We start from the raw sequence: 27,760 nt of genomic DNA, 5'->3' as shown, positions 1-27,760 counted from the left end.
TCTCGATGTCAGCTACAAGAATGCTAAATAAAAAATGGGGATTTCCATTTAAGATTTTAAAGTTGACCTTCACATGACCTTCAAATGATTTTCCAAGGTCAAACCAATGATACCATCTTATGGCCCCCTCGAAACCAAACAACTTTTGTCTGAAACATTTTTCTCTTCCGGGTTTGGTTTTTGAGATATTTGCTTGAGGAGATTAAAATGGGACACCCTGTATATATATACAGTAATTAATATTATACAATATAAAGAAACTAATATAAATAAATTATATTATAAATTATCCAAAAACTTCGAATCTTATTAATACGACAAAGGTCTCTCTCTCTCTCTCTCTCTCTCTCTCTCTCTCTCTCTCTCTCTCTCTCTCTCTCTCTTTCTTTCTTCCTTCTCTTTTTTATCGACATTAAGTCTATAAATTTAAGATAAACTATCACGATGATCTTTACACACGAAAAACAAATTGGTAATTAATCTTCGTCGGTCTGTTCTTGCTGATTTTTTTTTTGTAGTATTTGTAGAATTTGTTTACAAAGGCGAAAAGACTATGAAACAGAGTGAACTGTTTGTCGTCTATCCGGTCCTCTATGTAGGAGTGGGTCTCTGGTTTTCGGAAATAACGATGATGCGAGCGCGATATTTCTGCCGGCTGCCAATCGCGCGTCGAAACTTTTACGCCGAAATCATTCCCTCCTTCTATTATTTTTGTCGCTCATTATATGCTAATAATTTTCCGCACTTTTTCCACGATACGCTATTTTCAAACTATAATTTGTTTTCTCAACAACGCGTTCTGTACGATTGTTAGTTTCACATTTTTATCTTAATCTTTCTCTTCGATTTGATAAATTTTGATTTATTAAAGAATGTTAAGGTGGAATAAGAGAAAAGAATGGTAAAGAAATTCTTAAAAACAAGATTCAGCATTGAAAGAGGCTATACATATTGCTTTCAAATGATTTTTATTGAAAGAAATATAATAATTTTTATTCATTTAATATACTTTTTAAATGCTTTTTTATCAATATATAGAGTTCATATTTGGAAAGATCAGTAATATAGAATAAATTCAAATCTGGATTTTTTTTTTTTTTTTTTTTTTTTAAGAAAATTTTTGATGAATGCAAGGGATGCATCACAAATTAAAATTAAACGAAAAATACTTATTTATTTCAATTTTATAATTTTATGTTCCTTTTTTTGTTTATTCAGTTTATATTTTTGCTTTTCATTTTTTTTTTTAGTGAAAGCAAAAATAGCATAATTTCATTTTAGATTACGCATCCTTCTAACGTAAAGAATTGTTTACTCCTGAGAATTTAAGAATGACGCAGGCAGCTTCTCGTACAATTCGAATAAGTACAATCAAATTAATAAATCAAATATATCAAATTCAAATAAAGCACATTTAAAGAATATTATGTTTCTCTGTAAGGAAAATCTTAATAGATATTTAAAATCGCCTTTACCCATTAATATATGTATAAAATTAATTAATAATATAAAAATGTCACTTAATAATTTTAAAAATCGAATGGGCAATATCTTAATACAATTTTAGATTTATAAATATTCTCGGTTACTTTTAATCTGTAAAATCGGATCGTTTCGCGAGAGATGATAGTGATTTTATTGGGGAATGCGCTCTTATTAGATTCCACATAAATCTCGCAATATAACGTATGGCAGAGATAATTCAAAGGAATCAAGGAAGAAAATGCAGACGACGACCCGTTCGAACGCTCGACGACGACGACCACGACGACGACGAGCACGACGACGGCCACGACGACGACGACCACGACGACAACATCATACTCGTATCGTCGGCGCGTATGAAGGCGAAAGGTGGGGATCTATTCATAGGAGTGACTCACGTCGGAGATGACGCCGCGAATAGTCGGACAGATTTTGTGCGCCGCGATCTGCGCTTTCGCTGTATTTTCGCAAAGCTACGCACGGAAGATGAATTATAGCGGATTAAATGGAAGATTTGTCTAGAATTTACATGCCATAACCGCGACGAATTAAATATTAATCGCGTTTAATATGGCCGTATAATTTTCAGTTTGTGACGTAAGGCCGATTGCGATAACGATATAACAATTATGATATTCCAGGCAAGAAAATTTTCAAAGAAAATATATAACATAAATATATGATATATATTATGCGGAAATCACATTATATAAAATTAAAATGAAAGAGGATGGTATATAAAAATTTAAGAATCTAATAATTTTTATGGTTTAAATCCTTATATTTTAAAAAATCTATAAAGGTTTAATTTACTGAAAAAAATCTATAATTTTTCACATTTATTTATATAATATTTATTAAATAAAATTATAAATATAAATAAATATAAAAATTTGTATACAGTACTAATATAATTAGGGAATTATCGATTTATTCGAAGATATAATTATGAATTTTGAGAGAAAATGGGAGCAAAATAATAATATCTAAAATATAAGATTTAATCTTTAATTTATCAGATTTAATTATTTTTTCTTTTTTCAATCAACAATGAGCGCAACGACGTCACTTTGTAATATCAATTTGTCTTGGTTAGTTATTACATAATTAGTTACGATTCGCGGTCGCCTATAAACAACGAGACCAAAGCATCGCGTGGCTCGTTTTGACGAGGCTAATGCGCGCGTCTGGTCTCCCGGTCGGTCCCGATCGCATTTTTCTCAGACGACAACGACGACGACTACGACGTTGAAAGCATGAGTCACCGTGTATATCGACCCTACGGCATGTTTACGCTGGCTAAGCGCACGAACAGCCATATGTCAAAATCACGATTGCATAACGTATTCCTCCCCCCCCTCCCCCCCCCCCCCCGTCGGTTGTCACCGCCATGGAGTTTCACTCTCTTTCGGGATATTTAGATATGAGTCAGTTGCGCGGATTATGAGATTTTCCTATCAGCACGACCTTACCTCTTACAGGTGTGCCAGTATTTCCTCGCTTCGATATAACTTACTTTCGCTTGAAAAAAATCATATAGATTGACAAGAATGGGCTGAGATTGATTTGATAGATGATAGATGAAAATAGATTTTTGCTAGTCTGTAAAACTACGCGAATTATGAAAAAACTGTATGTTTTATTTTTCATTAAAAGTGAAGCGGACAATTTCCTGTAATTTATAAAAATTTGATTTTTATTGAATTATTAATCACAAGCTATTCGTTCTCTCATTGTCAGTATAGTATATTATTATTTAATAACATCTGCAAAATTTGTAAATAGCATTTATAGCTTCAATCTAGCGGGCGTTTCAATTATTTCGCAGCTATATCTTTGTACTTAGGTACTAGAAATAACTTTAAATACTATATTGTGTATGTATATAACTTGAATTTCAAACTAACAATAAGAGTCTTATAATGATCTGACTCTATTTCTAAAATCAGATGTGCATAACGTTATTTTCGAAGCAAACAAAAAGAATATATAGATACAAGATAATAAGAGAACGAAGATTGTAAAGATTCATAAATATTGTTGATAATAAAAATAAATTAATAAACTAATAATAATAATATAATAATATGACAAGTATGCGTGTGTCACATAATTTATTATTATATTATATAAATAATAAGAAGTATACAGAATATAAAATATACAGAACGGCGATTAATAAAATAACGATAAATTTCTAGATTATACAATTATAAGATTGAATATATTAACATACTCGTATATTATATGAGAGAATAAACGTTTTGGAACGTTTAGAGTCAATAAATGAAGCCGAACTTGAAGCTTAATGAATTAGTCATCGCTCTCCAAAACCCGGGGGTTGCTGTATTTTTTCCATTGTACGCTTTTTCATCCCCCTTCCATTTAAGGGTGCGATGAGGAGGTAGTCTAATCGAGGGGGAGCGTGCGCCTCAGAACAACGTACAACGCATCTGGATCAGCTGTCGATGACGATTATTACGTATGAGTCATCCGATACACAGCTCGCTTTAAAATGTATCAATGACTAACGCGCGTCCAGCTCACAATCGTTCCAGTCCCTCTTGTCCCCTTACCCTTCGGATCCCTTTGTGCCGTACCGGCGTGATTCAAGTACTAGTAGGATCGTGATGAAGGATCTAAAAATACGGGGTGTTCTGGTGACTTAGGCTTCGCCTCGTAAATGCTCATAATCTCGTTTTCACGATATGAAACAAAAATGTCACAACGGATATACAGGTATGGATATGTTTCGTTATCGATGACACAGACTGAACAGTATCCCAGAAATAAGATAATTTTATAAAAATGACAAGTCAAAAAGTCAAAAAAATTTTTTTTATATGAAACTTTATTTTCGAGAGAATTGAATTTGAAAATGTTGGTATAATTATTAAGCCAATATAAGTTTTATGATACTGTGTGCCAGAATTAATGAATTAATTTCAATAGCCATTATCAGAATATGGATAAAAGTATTAGGTGTACAACTTTGCTTCCGCCGTTTTCCTATAGATGGCTTTAGCGGTAAGTAGTGGTCGAAATAAATAGATCATAGACGTCATGCAATAAACTTGGGCATCTGTCAACATAACCTCATAGAAACGTTAGTCGATTTGTGTCTGCATCATAAAGTTATTCTCGATTGAAAATGTCAGTTTACGAGCCAAATTCTCGTCATTTGCGGGTGGTTTTAATTTTCTGCTTCAATATGAAGAAATCTGCGGCTGAGACTCATCGAATGGTCTCAAATACTTATGGTGAAGCCGCTATTAGTGAAAGAACGTGTCGTGAGTGGTTTCAACGCTTCAAGAACGGTGATTTTCACGTCGAAGACCGGCATAGCGGTGGAAGAGAGAAGGTTTTCGAAGATACAGAATTGGAGGCATTACTTAATGAAGACTCGAGTCAAAGTCAAAAAGAGGGTGAAAGTAGTGGCCAGCGATGGACAATACTTTGAATCATAAATGTATAACCAGTTTTTTACAATAAAGCCTCGAATTTCGGAAAAAAACGGCGGAAGCAAAATTGTACACCTAATACAATTCTATTTAAAAAATGGAAATAAAAAAAATTCTAGTGTTTCATAAATATATAATTCGGCAATTATTTGCTACTATTTTATTAATAGAGCATGTTTTATATTAATAATTTGTTAGTCTTTGTTAAAATACTTTAAACGATTTAGATCGCAAACTGATTAAAAGTTACGCGAATTTAAAAAGAAAATCATAAAAAATGTGTTCTATTAATCTCCTGATTTTTTTCAAATTATTTTCTTGAAAGAACAAAGCGTGTGAAAAATTTGTCATGTAAAAATATTTTATTCTATATGTTTGACTCTCTTATTTCTTTATATATTATAGAATCATCACTGTTTCGATTGAATCATCTTATACCTATTTGCATACAAGTGAACGGCGGCTGAAATAAAGTTCTAGCGTTACAAAACCTATGCATATCCGCATACTCTTCGCTGGGAAGTGTAAACGGCATATTGATGGTTAATGATATGACACGTGTCATAGAGCACTTCATTGTTTGCTGGTTTACGTTTCAGTGACGCGTAACCTGCTAGCTTATTGTGAAACGAAAAATAAAATCCTTAAGCTATGACACAGAATACATTAACAATAAGAACGCTTAAAGATTATAAAAACATAGAAATTTTAAAGTATAAGTACTTATTGTTAGCCTTGTTAAAATTTTAAGTTTAAGATCTGACTTTATCTTTATCTGCTTATGCATGGATATTTTATTTATAAAGAGATTACATATATTATTCTTTCTTTTAAAATCTAAACTTAAAAACACCACCATGAAAAAAAAAATACAATTATGGTGTAAGCAATTCATTTAATCGATCGATGAATCAATTCATTATTGTTTATATTTTTCTATAAGTAAAATAAGATTTATATACACATACATAGACGAAAGAAGCAAATATTCTTCTAATTTAACATAAAAAAAAAAAAAAAAAAAAAAAAAAAAAAAAAAAAAAAAAAGTCAAATTCAAGCAATTTCAGTCTCTGTCGAATTTCGGTAAAATCAAACATAGCAAATTCCGTAGTAACCTGTATAGACGTATGGTGTATTCTACACCACCGACATTGTAATGCGGTGCAACCATCGTCAGGCACGAAGTGTTAATCGGCCATCACGAGCAACACATTCAGACATTCGGTCATTGACTCGGATTCCCTCTGAAAATATCGGATACGAGTGGACGAGGAGGAGGAGGGAGAAAGAGATACAGAAAGCTACTGAGAAAAAGAAAGAGAGAAAAGAAAGAAATGAGGGTCGTGCGGGGTTATTAGCGTAAGATGAATCAGCGCGGACGCCACGCGGACAAGACAAAACGAGCGACCGTACGTCCTTCGAACTCGTCGGAATTTCCTTGAGACTGGACGAGAGTAAGCGAACGAGCAAGCGTGCTATGCCGTGCTATGGTTTCCTACTACGCTTTACTCAGATGAGTCAGTCGGTCGGCATGATTCCGCGAGTTATTCGTAGCGAGAACGGAGACAGCGTGTAACGATCCCCGCTCACGTTTGTCGGCCTAAAATAAGGCCCGCGACCGAATCCGCGGATGATCTTTCAACATCATCCCCGCTAGATCGGCTTCATCCTTAAAACACACACCTTTCCAGCCAATCGCGATTTAATACCGTTAATGTACTGATGTTAGTTAGATTGTGGAAAATGTGAACATTTTTTGATTGATTTTCATAATAACATTATTAGCATTAGATTATAATCGCCATGGTTGCTTTTGATCTACCAGGGTTTTTTTTCTCTCTTGTTTTGTCTATATTATAGCTAAGTCTATAAAAAGTCTATTAAAGGTATCTCTCTCGGTAAACAAAAGATTGATTAATTTCTCATCGAGAGTTATATATCTAAGAAAATGCGCTAACACCCAGTTCATTAAAAATAGATGCTAATAACGATATTATCTTCGTCATGAATAATTCCAGTTTTATTGTCTTAATATTTATATTTGGTGATCACTCAATGACGTCAGATTCATGGCGATTACAATTCTTGAAAGCAGAGTATTTCCCGAATTTCCCGACGACTAATTGTAAACATATATGCGCTCATTATTAGTCATAGTAATCGTTAGCAGATTTTCAATTCGATGTCTGTGGTGACGATATCCATTATTTACATCATACTTTGAAAATTTATAGAAAAATATACTGCAATAAATTCAGGACTTATCACAATAGGAAAACAACAACGTTGTGTTATTTCAAAATTAATTGTCGAAGAAACTAATTGTAATGTTTAAAATTTAATGCTTCTAAATAAAGGAACATAAAAGAAATATATATATATATATATATATCAAAAAATATACTTTTAAATTACTTTTATAGAAATTTAAAAGTTATAGAGTTTTGAAAAAAATTAAAAGTGAAATCTGTATTTATATATAAATAGATGTTTTATTGATAATTGATATTTTATTTATTTTGATTAGACAAATATTTTTTATCTAGATGCATCTAAATTTTTGTTTACAATCAGTAAGAAACACAGGATGATCTAAATTATCTGCACTTTTTTTTATTTCCTTGATCTTAAAAGACTTGATTTTACTCTGAAAGGAAGAAAACCAAAGAATGCACAGACAAAACTTTCATGTTTAAGATAGGAAAAAAGAATAAAAAAATATGAGTTGATTAGATAAATAATTATTTATTAGCTATAATATATTATTTATATCATATTTGTAATAGAAAATTTCTATGTAGCAACCCTACAGCGTAATGCAGTTCCAAATATTACTTTGATCTTTCGATTCTTTGAAAATACGAGATATATGAGAAACAAACAACTCGCTCGGTAAATCTCGCTAAAAAAAAAAAAAAAAAAAAAAAAGTTTCATATAATTTTCTTCTAAGGTCAGTAAAGAGTAGACGTGATTATTTAAGATGACGATTTCTATTTATTCACAATGCAATGTTGAATCCTCTTGCAGGTAAAAAATCCATGATCCTATAATTTTTCGCTTCTGACATCATAATCCGATATGGCTACAATGAGAATTAGGAGCTTTAACAACAGTGTGCTTTCATGTAGAATCCAGCAGTGTCATAGTGACGGAAAGGGTGAGGATCAATGTCGTTCGAAAGATAGTTAGCGACTCCCTTGATTGAACGCAGACGATATGGCAAATCGGTACCTCAGGGTCGTGCTCCGACAGTGAGTCATACTTAACCGCATCAGGCATCGATATCAACGACATTTACGACGAGCGTATGTTCGACATGCGTCCTTCTATCGGTCATCGAATGACGCGCGATTGAAAACGCTCGGAGGGGAGAGTAAAGAGAGACGTGTAGGAAAGAACCGACTCGAAGTCATTTTTCGATTCTCGTGAAAAGATGGCTTGATCTCTTCTCTGTCCTGATTTAAGACCACGTGTCCTAGTTCTTCACGCTACAAAAAAAAAAAAAAAAAAAGCATTTATTATCGTATTAACGCGTTGTACGTTTCAACGTATCCTTGTATACGCGACATTCGCTAATTACTTTACTCATACTCTTTCAACGTGCAATATTATGACACCTTATTGCGCATTTACATTGATGCATCTAATTTGAATTTATATTTTCTATACATCGATATGAATAAGTTTTCAGTTGCGATTGTATCGCTAGCTTTATAAAATTATGTTCAATATTATTACATATTATTATTGATAAAAATTTGAGAATAGTTAAAAGAAAATTCCGTTTTCTAATCATTTCAAGTCATCCCCGAGTCTCGTCTGAATCATTTGCATGTAGAAATACTCGACCTCCTTACTCATTAATTAAGTCTTCGAACGATATGATTACATAATAATTTTCAATTGAAAAATATATTGCTCGACAAAACGGTAGCTGAGGAACTGAAGAATTGTTGCCATCACGATTGTAAACTGATACGTTCGCATATATCGTAAATAGAATTTTATGCACGCAAGATATATATATTAATTAGTAGTGTGATTCATAAGTCTCTTTCCTCTATTTGTATTTGTATAGATACTACACAGATTTTTTTATCTTCAGGATAATATACGTCAATGAGTTGACATTTGTTTCGCATTCACTGTATTTTAACGCGTTAATCATTAAAGCAAATGCGCAAATTGGCGAGTATGTCGAGTCTATTAAAATTGCATAGTTAGACTTTTATCACACTCATTATATATTGGATAAAAACTTTATAATAGATATTTATCCTCAGAAAAGAGAAATTGGGGAATTTTTATGGATGTCAAAATATTGAAAATTAAAGATTCTAACGTACAGAGGAACGAGAGATTTAACTTTAATAATTTGCAGATTTAAAGAATTAAACTTGTGCAAAAGCTTTATATCGTAATATTAAAAATTTGTTTTTAAGGAAAAATATGAGATTAAAAATATAAAGAAAATTAATAGGAAAAGAAAAACGCGCAGAATCGAATAAAGTTTCTTGGTAATAGAATTCCGTTGTTATCGTATGTTTTCCTGCTCTCGTTAGACTGCTCTAGGCATTTGAAAACCTAACAATAAGCATCTGAGAACTTTTATGAGGGACGAAAAAATTCTAAGAATTCAAGTATCCTAGGTTCATCGCTTTCGAAAAATGCAACGGCTTGAAGATATTCAAAACTGTAAAAAAATTCATAGACTGTTGTAGAATCGAAGAATTTCTCTGTGCGAATTAATTAAAATTCTCATTCGTTTCTTAACAATAAGAAAAAATATGAATCAGACGTGTAACTAAGAAAGAATTTCAGATTCAGATTTACAAGAATCTAAATATATACCGTGTGTCACTTGTACGAAATGTGCATGCCGGAACACTTTATAAATTCTGCGCTGGAGCTGCACAATGTCACGCGCGTACGCAATGACGCGATCTTAAAGATCCTTGATCGTACTGATCGTGATCTAGTGCCGCGAAAGACCTTGAAATCGCGATAGAAAGAAAAAAAAAAAGAACAGAATGACGTTTCGTCGTAAGCATAATAAACGTTTCGCTTTAAGTGGTTAGTCATTGGAAGAAATTTCCACATGCGTAGATCTTTTAATGTTTAAACCTTTAGATCATTCATTCCTGGAGTTTGAATCCGCAAGTTTAATCCGAATTATCTAATTCAATTCAACACACAATCAGTTTTAGATATCGAGAGATTTGATTTAAATAAATAAAAACTTTACTAATTAAATAATTTATAATAGCAGAAAGGAAGAGAGAGATATATTTATCAAATACAAGCGAAAATTGATATATTAGAAGCTTTAAAAGCTTTATTTTTTCTTATTCTTAAAATTGAATTTCTCACTTAAATTATTCGATAAATTTACAAAATTACATTAATAATTATTTTTCTTTAAAAAAAATAGTGTTTTTTCGCGAAATCTGATCGAAATGACCATAATGTTAAAAGTAACACGCACAACATCGCGATGCAAGTATCATTGCAGCAGATCACCCGGTATATCTGTGCATGAAAGAGTCATCTGGCTACATCGCCACGGCGCGTAAAGAAACGTACGCGCTCAAGTCGCGTCGCATACGTTCGGCAACGTTCGGCCGCGATTCACTAACGTCAGCCGCAACTACGGCGACGGCCGACCAATCGGCATGTCGTAGGATGACTCATCCATGGCTAGAGCCTCATGTAAACTCTCTCGTGCCGTTCAGCCCGCAGTCTCCCGCCAACCGTGGCATGATTTGTATCTTGCGTTCGCGCGGCAGGATTCGAGAGCAGTGCCAAAAACTCGCTCGCGAGCATCGAATTATTGCTCCCATAAATAGCTTTCGGAACTTTTTGTTTTCGAATTTTGTGTCAAATGGTGAGGTGAAACACTGCCACACAGAGGGATCTGTATACGGAATTAATTTTTAATATGAGAATCAGAAAGGACGCACCTTGCCTCGTGCTCCGATTGGCGCCGTACGAGAATCTCGAGTCTTGGGGTAAGCTGGATAGAGATTCCTTTCACAGCTTCTCTTGTTATTTTTTGACACATGTTTTTTTTTTTTTTTTTTTGTTTTTACACATGCATTTCATGCGCGTTTTAAGCACATGTGACGTTACTGCGTCGACTCGCCGAAATCTTTTGGATAAGGGAGGGGAGCGGGGGGGGGGGGAGACGAAAACATAAAAACATAATCAGTCAATGCTGAATAATTCATTGGATTATTGATTGATTTGTTTGCCAACGTTTCGTACATTACGTTGCATTTTTATTAGTTTGGCCACTTGTTGCTATGATTGTTATTAATTGATTGCTATTTTGGTTTTGTATTTCTGAATCATCGGTTCGATGACGTCATGGCTGACCTAGAGAAATGTAGATATTATTTTCTCTCTCTTTCGCGCACTCATTTTATAATAAAAAATGTATCAGTTAAGTTAGCAGATATTCTATAAAAGAAAAAGATATAATATAGATCTTAAGAATTATATATATATATATATTAAGACTTATATATATATATAGTGTGTGCGCATTTTAGAAATATCTCATTGGTATACCTTATTCTTTCTTAAGATATATATATAACGCGTATATATATCCTTATAGAACAAAAAGCTTGCAATGACACTTTAATTAAATTTTAAAGTTTATAGATCAAATGTGAATGACGCGCGATAATTCGAAAAATTTTAATATTTTTGTCTTGAATAATAGAAATAGATCTTCGGATTTTTAGATATTATGTCTATAATTTTTTAAAAATATAGAGACCAATAATTTGTTTTTAGAAAGATTCACATCTCTCAAAGCGTTTCATTATATACAGGGTGAGGCATCTAAGACAGGCCATCCGAATAACTCCCACAGTTTTGGAGATAGGAGAAAATGTTTGAAATAAAAAGTTGTATGATATCGAGGGCGAAATCTTGCGGAAGTGAACATTTTTTTTGAGGTAGAGGCGCTTAGGAGATTTGAAGGTCATCTTCATTTTTTTAAATGGAACCACCCTAATTTTTTTATACAAATCGATTCCTCGCAATATTTGGCACAAAAGATTATGAGGGTAAGATGGCCAAAAAGTGAATAGTTTACGAAATACTTTATTTTGATATAATTTTACATAAATTATAAAATATTTCGTAAAATATTCATGTTTACATTCGTGTCCTCCCTGGTGTTATCGCTTATGCGGATCGTAGAATGTAAATAAACATTCAATCACCTTGTACACTTCAATCTTTATGTATTAATACTACATGTTGAAAATTTAAGTAAGTATTTAATATTGAGTATAAAGTACAAAATATTTCGTAAACCATTCACTTTTTGGCCATCTTACCCTTATAATTTTTTGTGCCAAATATTGCGAGGAATCGATTTGTATAAAAAAATTAGGGTGATTTCGTTGAAACAAATGAAGATGACCTTCAAATCTCCTAAGCGCCTCCACCTAAAAAAAAAAAAAAGTTTACTTCCACAAGATTTCCCCCCTCGATACCATATAACTTCTATTTCAAACATTTTCTTCTTTCTCCAAAACTATGGGAGTTATTCGGGTGGACTGTCTTAAATGGCTCACCCTGTATATTATATATATTATTTATAATTATATATATATATATATATATATATATATATATATATATATATGTGTATATAAATTTTTAAAGAAATCTTTCACATATATTATATAAACGCGGAACTATCATATATTTTTTTCTAATTATTTGTTTAACCTTAACGAATTACAGAACTGTGTTTTCCTTAAGGAAAATTTAAGGAACTTTGATGACACATATTGTACGAATATTAAAAATATGTGTGTAAGAAAAACTTTGTTAAATAAAACTATATAATTATAAATTATATAAATTAAAGAGCAAACACAATTGTTACGCATGCATAATTATTAATTTTGAAAAGTTAAATAATTTATGTATATATACATATATAACTGATTTTTCTGTAAATTTTAGTATGAGAAGAATCGCGAAGATGTAATTTACACTTTACTTGTAAACATGTCTAGGAATAATGCATATCAATAAAAAAAAAATAGTTTTTAAGAATGCATATTAATATAAAGAATAGTTTTTAAGGATTTTAGAAACTTTTTAACAAAGATTTTATTATTGATCATTATTTTATTAAAAGAAAAAATTGATCTCCCATATATTTTTTTTTTTTTTTATAGAATATTTATACTGATACTCGCCGTTTTACAAAGATAATATATAGTTTTTATCGCGTATTTATTTTTGTTACTACATATAATTTGCTATATATGACATTGATTTTATTATATTTTCTTTTATCTAAAGTATTCTAAAATTACTTTGATGATGAATTTTTTCAAATTAAATCGTATGCAGCTTTTTTAACGAAAATTTGATAGAAAAAAATTATTTTCGTAAATCTTTAGTGATTATTATCCTAACATTGAATCAATCGTTATTTCTTTTTTTTTTAATTGCTTTTAATATCTTTCTCTTACGATACATCATGTTTTTCTGTTTCGTATAAAAACTTGAGTCCATAACTTTTTTGTTTTCAAATCCACTATATCTGATATTTTTTCTTTCTTGATATGATTATAAATATAATAATAAAAATCTTTATACATGTATCAGAGCAAAACCTTGAATTCCATAGTTGTAAATATTCTGGAGATGCTGCTATTTAGAATTCTTGCTTAAAGACATGACGTTTGAGTAACAGGATTTTCATCGGGTGCGACGACCGTTGCGTGATTTCCGCGTAAATCGCACCACCGTCTCGATTACTATACCGACCTAAATCAAGTGACCTACATATACGGCTTTTCTATAATGATTATGCGATTTCCGCGACATCGCTTTGAATGTTTCAATAGATTCTAAGATTCAACATGATTCAAGTTTATGTGTCTAAAAGCCGCTGATTTACAATAATATATCTCTCTTACATTAAATTTTTCATTTTTATGATAACAATTACTAATATTTAATTAAATTTACGAAGATATATATATAAATAAATCTAATTTATTTATTATTTAGTAAATATGTGTGTTATATATATTTAAAATTAGCTATTATACTTAAAATTAATTTACATTATCAATAGATAAGAATATATATTCAAGGAACATGGGATTTGTAAAGTACAGTCAAAATTTGATATGTGATAACAAGAGTGTATTTGATTTCATTGAAATATTATCATATAAAAAAATTTTTAATATATTATTATAAATCTTATCTATTGATCTCTTATCACAATCCAAAGTAGGTTAACAGCTATAAAAATAAGCTTTATGGACAAATAATTATCGTACTTTGTGTATCAAAGAATTGTGATAGATCTACAGTGATTGCAATCTGTAGGAAATATAATCTATACGAAAAACATACCAATTGAATTTATGATGTCAAGTTGTCTTTGAAAAGTTTGAATAATATATATGAAATATTATAATAAAATATTTGATCTATAAAATATTTATGATATTATACGAAATGGAAGTTGGAAAATATTAAGAATATGCAATGTTAATAACGTATGGTACAGATCTGTGCTATAAAAAATAGATTTGTGAAAACTAGATCAATGTGGAAGAACTATAAAAAGAACTATAAAAATGGGAACTATATCTATAGCCTTTTAGATTATTATTACACAGGGCATTTTTTTCATTAGGAATGCTATTCATATGTATATCGCACAACGATCTTAATTTAAAATCGTGAAATCGGAAAGGTGCCAACATTGGAATAATGATTGGCGACGACAGTTTGGGGTTGGTGGCCGCTACGCGAGAGCCAACCTGGCAAAGGGGGTACGGAACGAGGAGGGATAACGAATGAGTCATCGTTGAGCCAGGCCAGGCCTTAGCAGCCGCAGGTCAGGAGAGGAAGACACTTTTAGCCCACATTTCTTCCTCGCCTTCTCTCTCCTTTTCGCGTTCTTGGCGTTCCTTTATTTTTATCCACCGCCGTTTATTCTCAGTCCGTTTCTCTCTTTCTACTCACTTTTTCCACGCCGTCGTGTTATTCCACCCCTTATCCGTATCTTGGTCGCGAGCTGGAGATAGAGATGACGATACCGTTCTCTGAAATTCCTCTTATATCCCGCATCTGCGACGCTTACAATCTGATGGTTTTAGAGATTGCTGAGAAAAAGAAGAATACAAGAGCCTAATTAGTCAATATATCTTTATAGTATAAGCAACAATTATGACTCGCGTTTCTAGGTCTTTTTCTTTCTATACTCTAACTAAACCGAAGATTGTTTCAGAGATCTTTCCAAAAGTTTTCTATTTTTGTAATCTTCCGATATCCTTTCGAGAATTCGCGAATTTATATTCAATTTATATTAAATTGTTTAATCCGTGAATCTTGTGGTTCTTAGATTCCGAACGCTTGAATTTTTAAATTTCTTCGTTTTCAGATTTTTGAAATTCCGAGTTTCTAAAATACTTGAATCTCTCTTAGATATAAGATCTTAATACGACGAATCTTTGAATTCGTAAAGCCATTTCACATTCTCTTTCTATTTTTGAGATTTATAATTATTTAATTATTAGGCGAGATCATCGTTTTACGATGCGCGCACTTATAATCTGATAAACTAGATACATTAATTTATTTAATCGATCACTTGTTAAGAATTAGTCTCATCTTATGTGTAGTATAGTTTAGAGAATTATCGTACATCCCTTTTTAAGCATAAATGACTGATCGAAATAAAATGTCAATAGTCGACACAAGATCATGTCAAGCTGATGGCGCAAAATGAGATTAATGAAGAAAAAGAAAAAGACATTATTTTCCTGATATTTAAAAAATAAATATAAAAAAAAACTATCTATATTTGTAAATATTTAAACGTTGTAAACAGTGAGTCTCTTTCAAAAGCGATTTGTGTTAATAAATTCGCTTTCTCAGTGTTTTTCGCAGCATTTCTAACAAATATAGAATCGTGACCGATGCGTTTACGAAAATAAATATATCCGACTTTGTTCGCGATCATTTTTGCAATGTGAATAATTTGATAATAAAATTGTTTATAAAGATAAATTATTTTTGTAATCGTCCGAGTTATAATAATAAAACATTTTTTCACACATTATCTATATAAGCCTCTAACAATAAGAGAAATAAAAACATCAACCGATTTAAAAAGAGAAATCACTGGTCATTTTGTTAAAAAAATTAATCTGCTGAACTAATCATGGACGATTATCTGTTTCAGGTGGGCATAGGGAGTTTCACAGGCGGCATCGAGAACTATGCGAAGACACACTTCTGCCGAACGGCACCGCCATCGATACCTCGACAACCGCGACGGTGAGCGGTTGCACAAGTCCCGGACCGGGTTGTCCTGTGCTAAGCGTCTCCGGTCCACCCACCCCGCAGCCAGCCGACATCGACAGCCACCCGGCATCCCGCGTGTTACCGTTCCTTTATCTCGGTAACGGTCGAGACGCCGCCGATCTGCAGCTACTGCGCGCCCTCGGAGCTACCCGAGTGCTAAACGTCACCTCACAATTGCCCGGCTACCACGAGGAACGGGGTATCACATACAGGCAGATACCCGCCTCGGACTCTGGTCATCAGAACCTGAAGCAATACTTCGAGGAGGCGTTCGATTTTATCGGTGAGTATGGCGAGAAATTTGTACTTAATAATTATTTGAATAAATTGTTCTCGTTTTTTTTTTTTTTTTTTTGAGGATTCGAGATTAGTTTCGAATACAAAACTACCGATAAAGATTTTTTTTTACTGACTGCAGAAAATATTTTTTTATTCGGAAAATAATTCTCTGTTCAAAATGCATGCAAAGAATGTTATCGGAAAGATTGCCTCGTATATATAATTGTGTAATAATATAATAACTCAGAAAGTATATATCAACGCGCCGATCTCAGATCGTTAGTGGATCCACGTGATCGTTGATTAAGCGTGATTTTCCACGATTACGTCGGTGGTAGATTTCCTGCTGTTCTTCTTCCGGTGCTCATTCCGTTATTTCGCTACAAGTAGTAACGAGCCCGCAAACGGAAACAGGGTGTAACCAGGCGTTTCCGGTGGACCATTGAACCAGAGCGCCCGAGCGCCAGAGGACCAGAAGAACCTTTCATTCATGAAAGCATGAGTCATGCGCGCGCATCCGTGAAATATAAGAGACCTACCTCTCCCTTTACCTCTTGACCCTGCGCACTCCCTCCTTCTTTATCCTTGACGTCGATTTCTCCTCCGCGCGTTTATGCGTATGCGCATCTGTGATGAAACGGGTGAGGGAAGGGGGAAGGAAGGACTTTATGCGTAGAAGGGAAGCAGTCGTGTGTGGTGATTGTAAGGGCTGGTAAGGGCTCGAAAAGGTAAATGCGAAAGAACAAGGGAGAAAGGAAGATTGGTCTCCCTCCGAGCGTGCAACTGGTGGAATGCCGGTTGAATAAACGGACTCTGCACCCTTGTCGTGGCATCCGATCTTAGCGAAGGTTTATTCCTGAGAAATTCTTTCCCTCACGTATCGTGATTCATTTAATTTCGGATTCAAGAATGCCTAAATCTTTTGTAAGACATATAACCATCTTTTTTTTTTATTGTTCGGAGCTTGTAATTTTTTGTATATATATAGTTGAATTGCACTTCTGAATTATTTTTGATAATGTATTACCATATAATTATTTTCCATTTTATAGAATAAATTTGCATATCTTTTAAGCATTGATTTTTCATTAAAATCTTTTTTTATATTATAAATAAAATGGAACCAATGATATATTGCCTTATAAATATCATAAATAATCAAATAGCTGAAAATCGTTTAATAATCCGTATTAACGCTGTTGTCAAGTGATAACTATATTTAAAAAAAAAAAAAAAAAAAAAAAAAAAAAAAAAAAAAAAAATCAATTAGAAATATTCATAAATATTTACATACTTCTCCCGTATTATGCGCATTCTCAATAAAAGACATATATGTGAAATATTTTTTGATTATAATTGATTTTAGGAATTCAGATTATCATATAAGGGCTAATATAATTTTTAAACGTACGATTGGAATGATCTTTAACGAAAAAAAAAAAAAAAAAAAAAATCGAACGATTTATCGCGCATAGTCGAATTCTTTCGTAATGCGACGTCAGCATAGTCTGCATAGGATCCGGGCGATGCAGTGACTCACTGGCGATACGATAGCGTCCCCCATATATTGCATAATCGAGTCGACTGTTCGAGTTTCACGACTGTTTCGTTTCAGCGTTTACAAGCTCGACTCATTTCTATTTTTCATAAGTACGCGTTGAAGTTGATTTCGCGTCTTGAAAACTTTTTTTAAATTTTAAAGAAAACTTTTTTTAAATTTCGAATCAAATGAATAGCATATTTTTAACATTGTAATAGCGATCTATAATCTATAAATCAGAATGTTTTTAATCACAATATGATTTGTTCGAATAATTATTCATTAACTTTATTTATTAATAATTAATTTTGCTTATTATTTATTAATTTAAAAAAATTGGAATGGGCTATCATCATGATTATTGAAAAATGGCTTTAATTATTGTAAATTTTTTTCTGATATTGTCAAATAATTTCTTCTATTGTTTTTGTCCCATGGAATTCCTATGTCTTTGCGCGAAATTCCATTTGAGAAACATTAATCTATGCGATAATCAACATAATAAGAAATACATTGTTGAATACATTGATCATCGTGCAATTCGTCTTGGTGTTTCAGAGGAAGCGCGGAAAGCCGGAAGTAGCGTATTGGTACACTGTCAAGCCGGCGTATCGCGCAGCGCGACGATTGCAATTGCCTACATAATGCGGCACAAGGGCCTGTCGATGGTGGAGGCATACAAGCTGGTGAAGAACGCGCGTCCGATTATCAGCCCAAACTTGAATTTTATGGGTCAGCTGTTGGAGCTTGAACAGGGTCTGCGGGCGTCCGGCGACGTCGTCAATTCTGTGCCAGAAGACCCCGCGACAACGACGACGGCGACGGCGACAACGACGACAACAACGAGTAGCTGTCATCAGTGTAGGTGGAGTCATCAACCTAATAATGAAGAGGTGGTCACATCCGGTTGTAGCGTTTGAGATCGGGACCTTCTCTCATATCTTCTTTTCTTTCGATCCTTTTCGAGAATATCGATCGAATCGTCGACGCTGGCATCGGAGCGTTGCAAACGCGCGGTAAACATATCCCGAGATATCCTCGAGAGCAAATGTCGACGTTCTTCCTGTGCCTCTTCGTGACAAACCCAGATGATTAATAGTTCCCGGGATTGGATGGTCGATCGTTTAAAGATACCAATCGTGACTGTAGAAAGGATTGTACGACAATGAAGCCTTCGATTGTTTTTGAAATTATGGAGATTTTGGTTTTTCAATCTTCGCATTTTTCAATATTTGAATTATCATATTTTTTATCCAAGGCTTTTTGGCCTAGAAAATATTCGCCCTTCGAATCTTTAGTTTTTAGAACGAAGATATTCTTAGATTCCGTGCCTTCGGAACGATCATCCAGTTAAAAGGTAAGCTGCCAATCTGACAGATCAACTTATTAAGGGACTTGAAGGAAATGGTATGAAGAAGATATGTCACACTCTTATGACAAATAATTTATTTCTGTAAATAGATGCGCATTATTCTCCATGTATTGAAATACCACATCCCGTATCACATATTAAAATTAGTCCATACACTCCATATGCGACAATAAATCACTTTGACACCAGTCGAGCAGCTTTAGCTGGATAAGCTTGTTACGAATGTGACATACCTTCTCTTCACGCTTGTATCTAAAGAAGAATATTATAGAAAGAGATTTTCTACTTCGGAGAGGCGCAAAATGGCAGAGAGCGTATTCCGTATCAGAGGAACTTGAGCACGCTCTCTTTTAACTTCGATAACGAACAACAACGCGTCGCGATTATTTATTTTCAGATAATGTTTAATCGCGGTAAATATTACTTGTACTTACGATATACAGTGTTCCCTAATACGCCTGATCGAGTCAATAGAGAGGCAAGTAAAACATGCGGACTGCTCGTTAACGAGCTTCTCGTTAAATAAGCGGTCAAGTGTTGTCGTCCGGCATTGTTTATGCAAGAGGAAGCGAGGGAGGAGGATACGATGTTGACGGAAGTGACTGTTTAAATGACTAATTATGGGCAGCTTGCAATGTCGAGAAAAACACGGAATTAAATGTTAACAAATAAATGTTAATTTTAAAAAGACTAAGGAATAATATTGATCATTAGATCCATGATTATTGTATCAATTGAAATATAATTCAACGTTAAACACGATACATTTTGATATGCGTTAGTACAAAAAAACATTAATATATATAATATAATGTATTTTTTATCTGTACATTGATCTTGCTTAAAACAGTTTAAAGATACAAGATACATTAACTCATATAAAACGTGAGTTTAAATCAATATAACACGAAGTTACAAGAAGTAACTGAATCAAGATTTATTAAATCCCATATTTTTTAATTTTTCTAGCAAATATAACGCGATATCAGCTTACAATAGGTAAAAATCGCACGCTTGCCTCTCAATTGACTTTCTTCATATCAGGCATGAACTCTCACTAGAAAAATTATTCTCAGCGTGAAGAAGATAATGTCTAATGTATGGGGTGTCACGAGAAAAAGATGAGATTCTAGTTTTTAGATTAATAAAGTTACTTTTGCAACGATGGTGTGTCATCTTAAATATTTTTTATTTTAATTACTCTTTCCGGGTCATTACAATTTTTTTTTGTTAAGTTAATGTGGGAATAGTAACAATAAAGACAACTTAATTAATTTTCAATGTTAACTGTGGAATAGATAAATATTAAACATAATAGATGGTACGATTGCATTTTCGTAGAAATTTAATTTACCAATATTTCAAAACCGTAAAACCGATATTACATATTCTTATAATATTATAATTATTTTAGTTCACGTCTTATTTCAAATATAGACAAATAAATAATTAATTATTTCGTGTTATTTTCAAAATATTGCCTTTGGAATTAAATATATTTAATAAACAATGAAATATATTATATAAATAAAGAAGGAAAATTTTCTTTGAAGATGTAATTCTCTATTACTGCTACAACATTGTCCATAAATATTTGCTTACATTATATTGCAATAATATAATAGCAATCTTGCAAATCGCAGTACAATATTGCAAAGATATTTTAGAGACATATGAAATTAAAATCTTAACAAGATTGCAGCAACATTATGCGATGTAACTGCAATATTTATACAACCATTGAATGTAGCAATTTTTTTAATACTGGATGAATCTTTTTTTGTATTTCTCAAAAACATGATGATAAGGATTTCAAATAGAAAATGAGACCCAATAAATAAACGTAATTAATTAAAAAGAAAAATCATTCTCCACCCAACCCCCCCTCTAAAATCCTGAAATAATATTATCCAGAATATAAAGGAAGTTGCTATTCTATGAATAAACGGATACTTATATAAGCGATATAGTATGTATATTTTTCTCGAGGCACCCTTGCATCAAGATCAAATAAAACGGAATGTTAATTTAATGACGAGTCTTTATGAAGTCTCTATGGAAGAAAAAAAACTGTTCATTAAATAAAATAAAAATGATTGTTAATAATTTAAGTTAATATATCAAGGCAAATGAAAAAGTGATAGTGAGAGGAAAAAAAAAGAGCGCGTAAATGACGAGAAAGAAAGCAGAGATATAATAAAATAGATCGATCGAATGGATGGACCATTAATCGAGAGCGGAAATTCGCCTGTTTTGCGTCCATATTTCGATTGCAACACGGTTAATATTTGATAAAAAAATATATAATAGTATATCGTTCACTGAAAATAGCTTAGTTCGTTAAGCTCTTTTAGCATTTAAGGATCTGGTTGAGATCCAACCATCGTAATCTAGTCGTTTGTTGGGATGATGATACATACGATGTAAATGAAACGAGATATGAAGATGCTCTGTAATCTACGGAACAGTGTAATGGTCAGAAATGTAAAACTATATAATTATTAGATAAGATACAAAGAGATGATGGAAGAAAAAAAAGGGCGCGCTGAACTTTCCGACTTATTCCTAAAAAGGAATAGTGAATTTCAAGGAAATAAATTTATTGTGCCATGTAACAGCACAATCTCGCGGTTCGAGCAATGAAAAAAAAATCATAACGTCGCAAAGGCGCCTTGTTAACGACTTAATTATATTACCGACAATAACTTTTCGTGGAGAAGCTACCGTGAATCGCGAGAGGAAAGTTGCGAACGACGGGGAATAGAGGGAGAAAGAACCAAGTTCCTTATAGAATTTTCGTCGAAGAATCGTCTACGAATTCTCAATTAATTAAACAATTTTCAAAGAACGGTACATATCAGTGAAGCCTTGCGATAAACGACGAGAGAACTGATAAATAGTCGTAGAGGCGTACGATATAGACAATTAAACGATTTAAACAATTAGTTACCTTGCCAGCGATCGGGAGTGAAGAAAAAAAAATGGGAGCGGGTTGATAGAAATGTAGAGTACCTGTTGCATCACACAAAATTTGTACGTATTTTATCGAGACATTGGCAATAGCTAATACAACGACTTGCGATAAATCATGGCATTTTTCATTAATTAAACGATGATCTAAACGGCCAAAATTAACCAGCCGTTTATTTTTAAATTTTTGAAATATGCTTTATTCCTTGTGCGACATGTAGTGAAGAATAAAAATCGGATTTTTAATGAAAGAAAAATAAATCCATTGCGCTATAATTTTCGCTTAACTTATTCTAATATCTGTTTAGGAATCTTAAACAATATAATTTTTTTGAATCGCGAGTTCTTTATGTCGATCCGATTCAACTTCTATATTCTATATTATGTATATTCTACACATCTAATTTCATATTACATATATCTTAATTTATATAAATATTAGTGTATTAAAAATTAATTTTTTTCAATACAATTGACATTTTTTATATTAACTGTTAATTGAAGTTATAGTCTTTTCCAAACAATTTTTACTCTTACTCTTAAAAATTACAGTTTATTCTTGAAAATTATCATTTAATATCAGTCCTGAAAATAGTCGTTTACGATTAGATAATAATACGCTCGCATATGTAAGCAATCAAATTGGCAATTATTTATTGCACGTCGTCGTATTTTTTTTTATTGTTAACGTGTGTGTTTGCGTGCGAAGGGTATCGCTTGCCCTTTCGTCTCTTTGCGCTTTTTAGAGATATCTTCTTACGAATTAATCGATATATCTTTCTTTAAACGCGACATAAAATATTTTAACAAAGTTTCATATAACCTTTTGGAAAATTACACGTAAAACTTTACCAATCGATTTTCCGCGGCTGTATCAGCGAAATAAGTTGCGACGAAACAAATCTTGGCAGAATCAAAACGTACATTTCGAAAAAATAAGAGCAAAGAGCAAATATATGAAAAAATCAGGAAGGATTTTGGAGGAGAGAGAGAGACCCCAAATGTTATGATCGGATCCCAACGATTTGTAATGTACAGCTATGTAGCGATTAGGAAATATTAGCGTAAAGATGTAACTATATTGCGTATGTGCGTGCAAGTATTGTATTATATTAAAAAAATTTATTTAGTTATTTTATGAATAAAATTGCAAACACACTTTATCGGTTCACCTTGGGAGCTGTTTCAGCCTCATATTTTCGCGCGTATGTCACACAGCCTGAACTTTATTCTATACCAAATTAAAAGGGATTGTTATAAAACAGCTTTGAGCACTTTTAATATTTATGCTAATTTTTTCGAAATATGCAAGGAATTATGTTCAAAGAACATTGCATATCATTTCAAATTAAAGTAATAATTAAAATGATATAGTACAGCAGAACAATTAAGATATAAAATAAAAGTATAAAATGTAAAAGACCTTTCGTTTAATCTTTATGTATGTGATTATAAAACATATTTATCTTTAACAAGGAGAACGAGGGGTAAAGTACGATATACAGATCATCAGATAGCTTGGCAATAAAAGTTTTTCTTCAAACAATTTTACATATTCTCGTTATATCGTTCCGTGTATTACATAGACACTTGCCGCAGAGGTCTCTTACTTAAATGCATTAATTAATTACTACAGAATTATTTGCGTGTCTATATATACATAGAATTTTGTACGGATCACGTATAATAATAATAATAATATTAATAATAATATAATGGTAATAAAATAATTCATAATCTTACATCACCAAGTGTTGCAAGTATAAAACTTCCGTAGATCATTCATTCTTATATTATTACAATAGAAAATGAATTAAGTCGCTTATGTCGTAATCGGCCCTTTTACATGGTTTCAATATATCTCTTTTGCATTTGTTTATATATATATATATATATATATATATATATATATATATATTTATTACTTCATTGAGAAAACGCATTGAAACAAATAATGCAATTAATCAATAATAGAGAGATAACAAATACATATCTATAATAACGTGCGATCTGTGTGTCTGCGACTGAAGCTCTGCAAGCTATGATTGTTATATCATTGACAATATCTTTACAAGATTAAGGATTACTATTGCTTTTTACAAAATGTAGCTCGCGTTGCACATTGCAAAATCGTACGATTTCTGCATAGCCGGAACTGTGATTAGAGAATTATCTGTTTATTCGTAATTATTCAATCTGCGATACATAAAAGTTAGGTTTATTCTTAAGTAGATGTATCTTCCATATTGCCTAGGATGATCCATAAATCATGCATCGGAAGGATATAAAAAATCAATTACTATGATCGCATGTGAAAATACTTTTAGTTTATTAAACTAAATATAAGCTTAACAGGCTATGAACTTAAATTTTTTAACTTTCATTACAAACTAATGCGTTTATAGTCTCTATTAAATTTTCAGCCTTTCAATTTCATAAAAAAGAAAGAAGTAAAAATGTATTAACATGATGCACAACTTTATTCTATAGCTCTATAGTTGCCAATGTAAGAAAAAAATATAATACAAACAGAAATCTTTGTGCCACATTTATCTTTCGTTGAGAAAACTAAAAATCAAAATGAACTGCAGGCGCAGAACTGTCGTTGTGAAAACAAAAGGGAAACAATTCAATAGAAGACGAATAAAATTTTTCTTGAAGCATTCTGCATTATATATATTGAGCAAGGAAAAACGTACAGAGATATCACAAAAGCAATTAAGATATTTAGTACAACGCGCTATATTTGTGCTTTAAAGTTAACTTGATCAATTTTGAAAAGTATCAATATACATATAACACGAAAAAAGAAAAAGATTCTCTACTAATTTAATATTTGATACAGAACGTAGATTGTTCTTTGATCATTTTGTATTATATACTACATAAAAATATGTATATCACAATATCAACAATAATTAAAATAATTAACGCAATATGCGATTTTCAGTCGTTCACCCTGTAATGGTTGCAAATTGCAATCCCAACAATTGAAAAATTGGGAGAGATATGATGGAAAAATTATATTAGATTTCAACGAAAAGATAAATAAATTGTTCTTGCTACGACAGATGAGAGAGAGAGAGAGAGAGAGAGAGAGAGAGAGAGAGAGAGAGAGAGAGAGAGAGAGAGAGAGAGAGAGAGAGATAGAGAGAGAGAGAATAAAACAAAATATACATGATAATAATCAAAATAATCAGTGTAGTGCGCGACTTACGGTTCATCCTGCAGGTCGGCGATTATCATAAGGAGCAAAGAGCCAAGACGGCAAGATTTTTATTAGATGAAGAGGATTAATTGCTGGCTAATGCCGCCATCGCACGAATCAACGTAGCATTCTCCTCGCGAAGCCGTTCCCGTTCCACGGCCATTTCGTGTTGTTGTTTTAAAAGGCGAGCCTCGAGCGCCATAATTTTATGATCCCGGTCCTCTAAAAGGGATAGTAGCCTCCTGTTCTCTTCCTGTGCTCGTTCGATCAACTGAAAATCGCATCGTGTTCGATTCTCAAATTTATGTTATTTGATTAATAAGTACATAAAAAAAGTAAAATTTTTGGACGCGCAACATTTTTTATTGTTACGAATTAATTAAATATTAAATATATATAATTTGGCGTGTTGTTTAATAATTTTTTAACAACTTACTTCGTGTGGATTGTCACCAGTTGGTGTCGGCAATCTCGGTCTGCCAGTCGCATTGACAGACGTCTGCGGCTCGTGATTGCCATGATCCGATTGGTTAATGCTATCGGACTGATTAAGAGAATCAAATTCCTCGTCGTCGGCCTCCAAATCCGAGTGACTAAAACGCAGACGTCAATGATCACATATAAATCACGTCCACGAATTAGTATTTTATAGTATGCTATTTATAATATGCATTAGGCACGACCGTCGATGCGGATACAAAGAATATGCACGTAATTAACACATAAATTAAATATGTTAATTTTTAGTATTCGTAATAATTTAGTTTTAATAAAAAATATAGTCAATCGAATAATATATGATTTCATGCAACTGAACATATGATTTTGTCCAAAGTTCTTTAATTATTTTATAGTCGCTGTCATTAAATTTTTAAATTACTTTTTTTGTTCGAAGGAAAAATTAATCTAATTATTTTCAATTTTCAATTTATTATATATTCATGGTTCAACTATATTTCGTGCATATTATATCTTTTGTATCGCAACAAGTCCTTCATGTTTGAATTCTGTTTTTTGAAATTTTGTGAAATTAATTATTCCATTATGACTTATGTTATTATCTACATTTGGAATATTATCAATTATGTGTATGTACATAGATCTTGGATGATGTGGCAGAAATTAGATAATTTGTTAATTGATTAATCAAGATTCTACTAGCTCTATCGTACTTCGTACAGGTCGTGCCTAATTGCAGTTCTGGTACAATGTAATGCACTTACCAATTGTGCCTAATTATACATGACCTGTATGAAGTACGGTAGTGCCTAGAAAGCAGTTATGGTTTATTATAAAAAGATAGTCAAAGACAGTTATATATATATTGCATCATGACAAAAGATGCTCATTTTTCAATTATCATTAATTATGTGTAAATATGTGTAAGATACCTTTTATTTCGCCTTTGCGTGTACATTCTGGCGGTCCGATCCTGTAATATGCACATTTTTAAATAACTGTCCTAAAAAAAGTTGGTCTACACTTTCTTCGTAATAATAAGAAATATTTATTGCTACTATTTGTATATTTCTTTTTGCCTTTGCAGCATTATATTATCATTATATTATCAGTTTTAAAGAGAAAGAATCAATAATTAACATTGTAAGGATTTTGAAAACAAATGCTTTTAAAAGATTGGACTTGATTGAAAATTTTGTTATATAATTTTAATAGTAATTATATTTCAAAATAATATCAAAGATTGCGATTAATAATTCTTTCTAGACTTTTTTTCCTCACAATATATAAAACAAATTACTTTCTGTTAAACAAATTTATTGGATACACTTACTTCTATCAATTCATGATCAAGGAATTCATTGTGATGCGTGTTATGCTTAGTTTCAAGGCAAGTACCAGTAAGTTCCTCCTCATCTTCCCCGTACTACCACCAGTACTCTGAGAAATTATACCAAATGTCGAAGATATTTGTACAATATTTAAACATTAAAAAATACAGTGAACTATATCTCATAACTGAATAATAGAAGCAACCTTAGTATTATTATCTATAATGAAAACGTGATTGATAGAGAAAGTCATCGATTTTAGTACTCTGCGTTGATACCACTGCTT

At 32.2% G+C, this 27,760-nt stretch overlaps 2 protein-coding genes across 5 annotated transcripts in view; one reads left to right on the top strand and one right to left on the bottom strand.

Moving 5' to 3' along the window:
• Positions 1-23,639, top strand: part of LOC138944759 (dual specificity protein phosphatase 10) — a 47,617-nt gene extending 23,978 nt beyond the window's left edge. For all 3 annotated transcript variants that reach the window (XM_070315718.1, XM_070315717.1, XM_070315719.1), the window contains 2 exons: positions 16,194-16,598; positions 18,693-23,639. In XM_070315718.1, the coding sequence (XP_070171819.1) occupies positions 16,194-16,598; positions 18,693-19,054 (767 nt within the window). In that variant the 3' untranslated portion in view covers positions 19,055-23,639. The remainder of the gene's footprint in view (positions 1-16,193; positions 16,599-18,692) is intronic.
• A 1,928-nt stretch (positions 23,640-25,567) lies between these two features.
• On the bottom strand, positions 25,568-27,668 carry LOC138944761 (uncharacterized). 2 transcript variants are annotated; one of them, XM_070315720.1, is made up of 5 exons: positions 27,477-27,668; positions 27,076-27,116; positions 26,908-26,952; positions 26,121-26,277; positions 25,568-25,955 (listed from the first exon to the last, which is right to left on the bottom strand). In XM_070315720.1, exons 2-5 carry the CDS (start codon positions 27,099-27,101, stop codon positions 25,770-25,772), a joined length of 414 nt encoding a protein of 137 aa, XP_070171821.1. In that variant the 5' UTR covers positions 27,102-27,116; positions 27,477-27,668; the 3' UTR covers positions 25,568-25,769. The 2 variants fall into 2 exon arrangements, with proteins under 2 accessions (XP_070171821.1, XP_070171823.1); XM_070315722.1 differs by lacking the exon at positions 26,908-26,952 and having other exon boundaries at positions 27,477-27,657.
• Between the last annotated feature and the right edge of the window lie 92 nt (positions 27,669-27,760).

The sequence above is a fragment of the Polyergus mexicanus genome, unplaced genomic scaffold, assembly GCF_030449975.1.
Source record: "Polyergus mexicanus isolate NDT 795.1 unplaced genomic scaffold, iyPolMexi1.0 SCAF_2, whole genome shotgun sequence".
Lineage (NCBI taxonomy): Eukaryota > Metazoa > Arthropoda > Insecta > Hymenoptera > Formicidae > Polyergus > Polyergus mexicanus.
The sequence above is the reverse complement of the archived record's forward strand: the minus strand, read 5'-3'. Positions and strand labels throughout refer to the sequence as shown.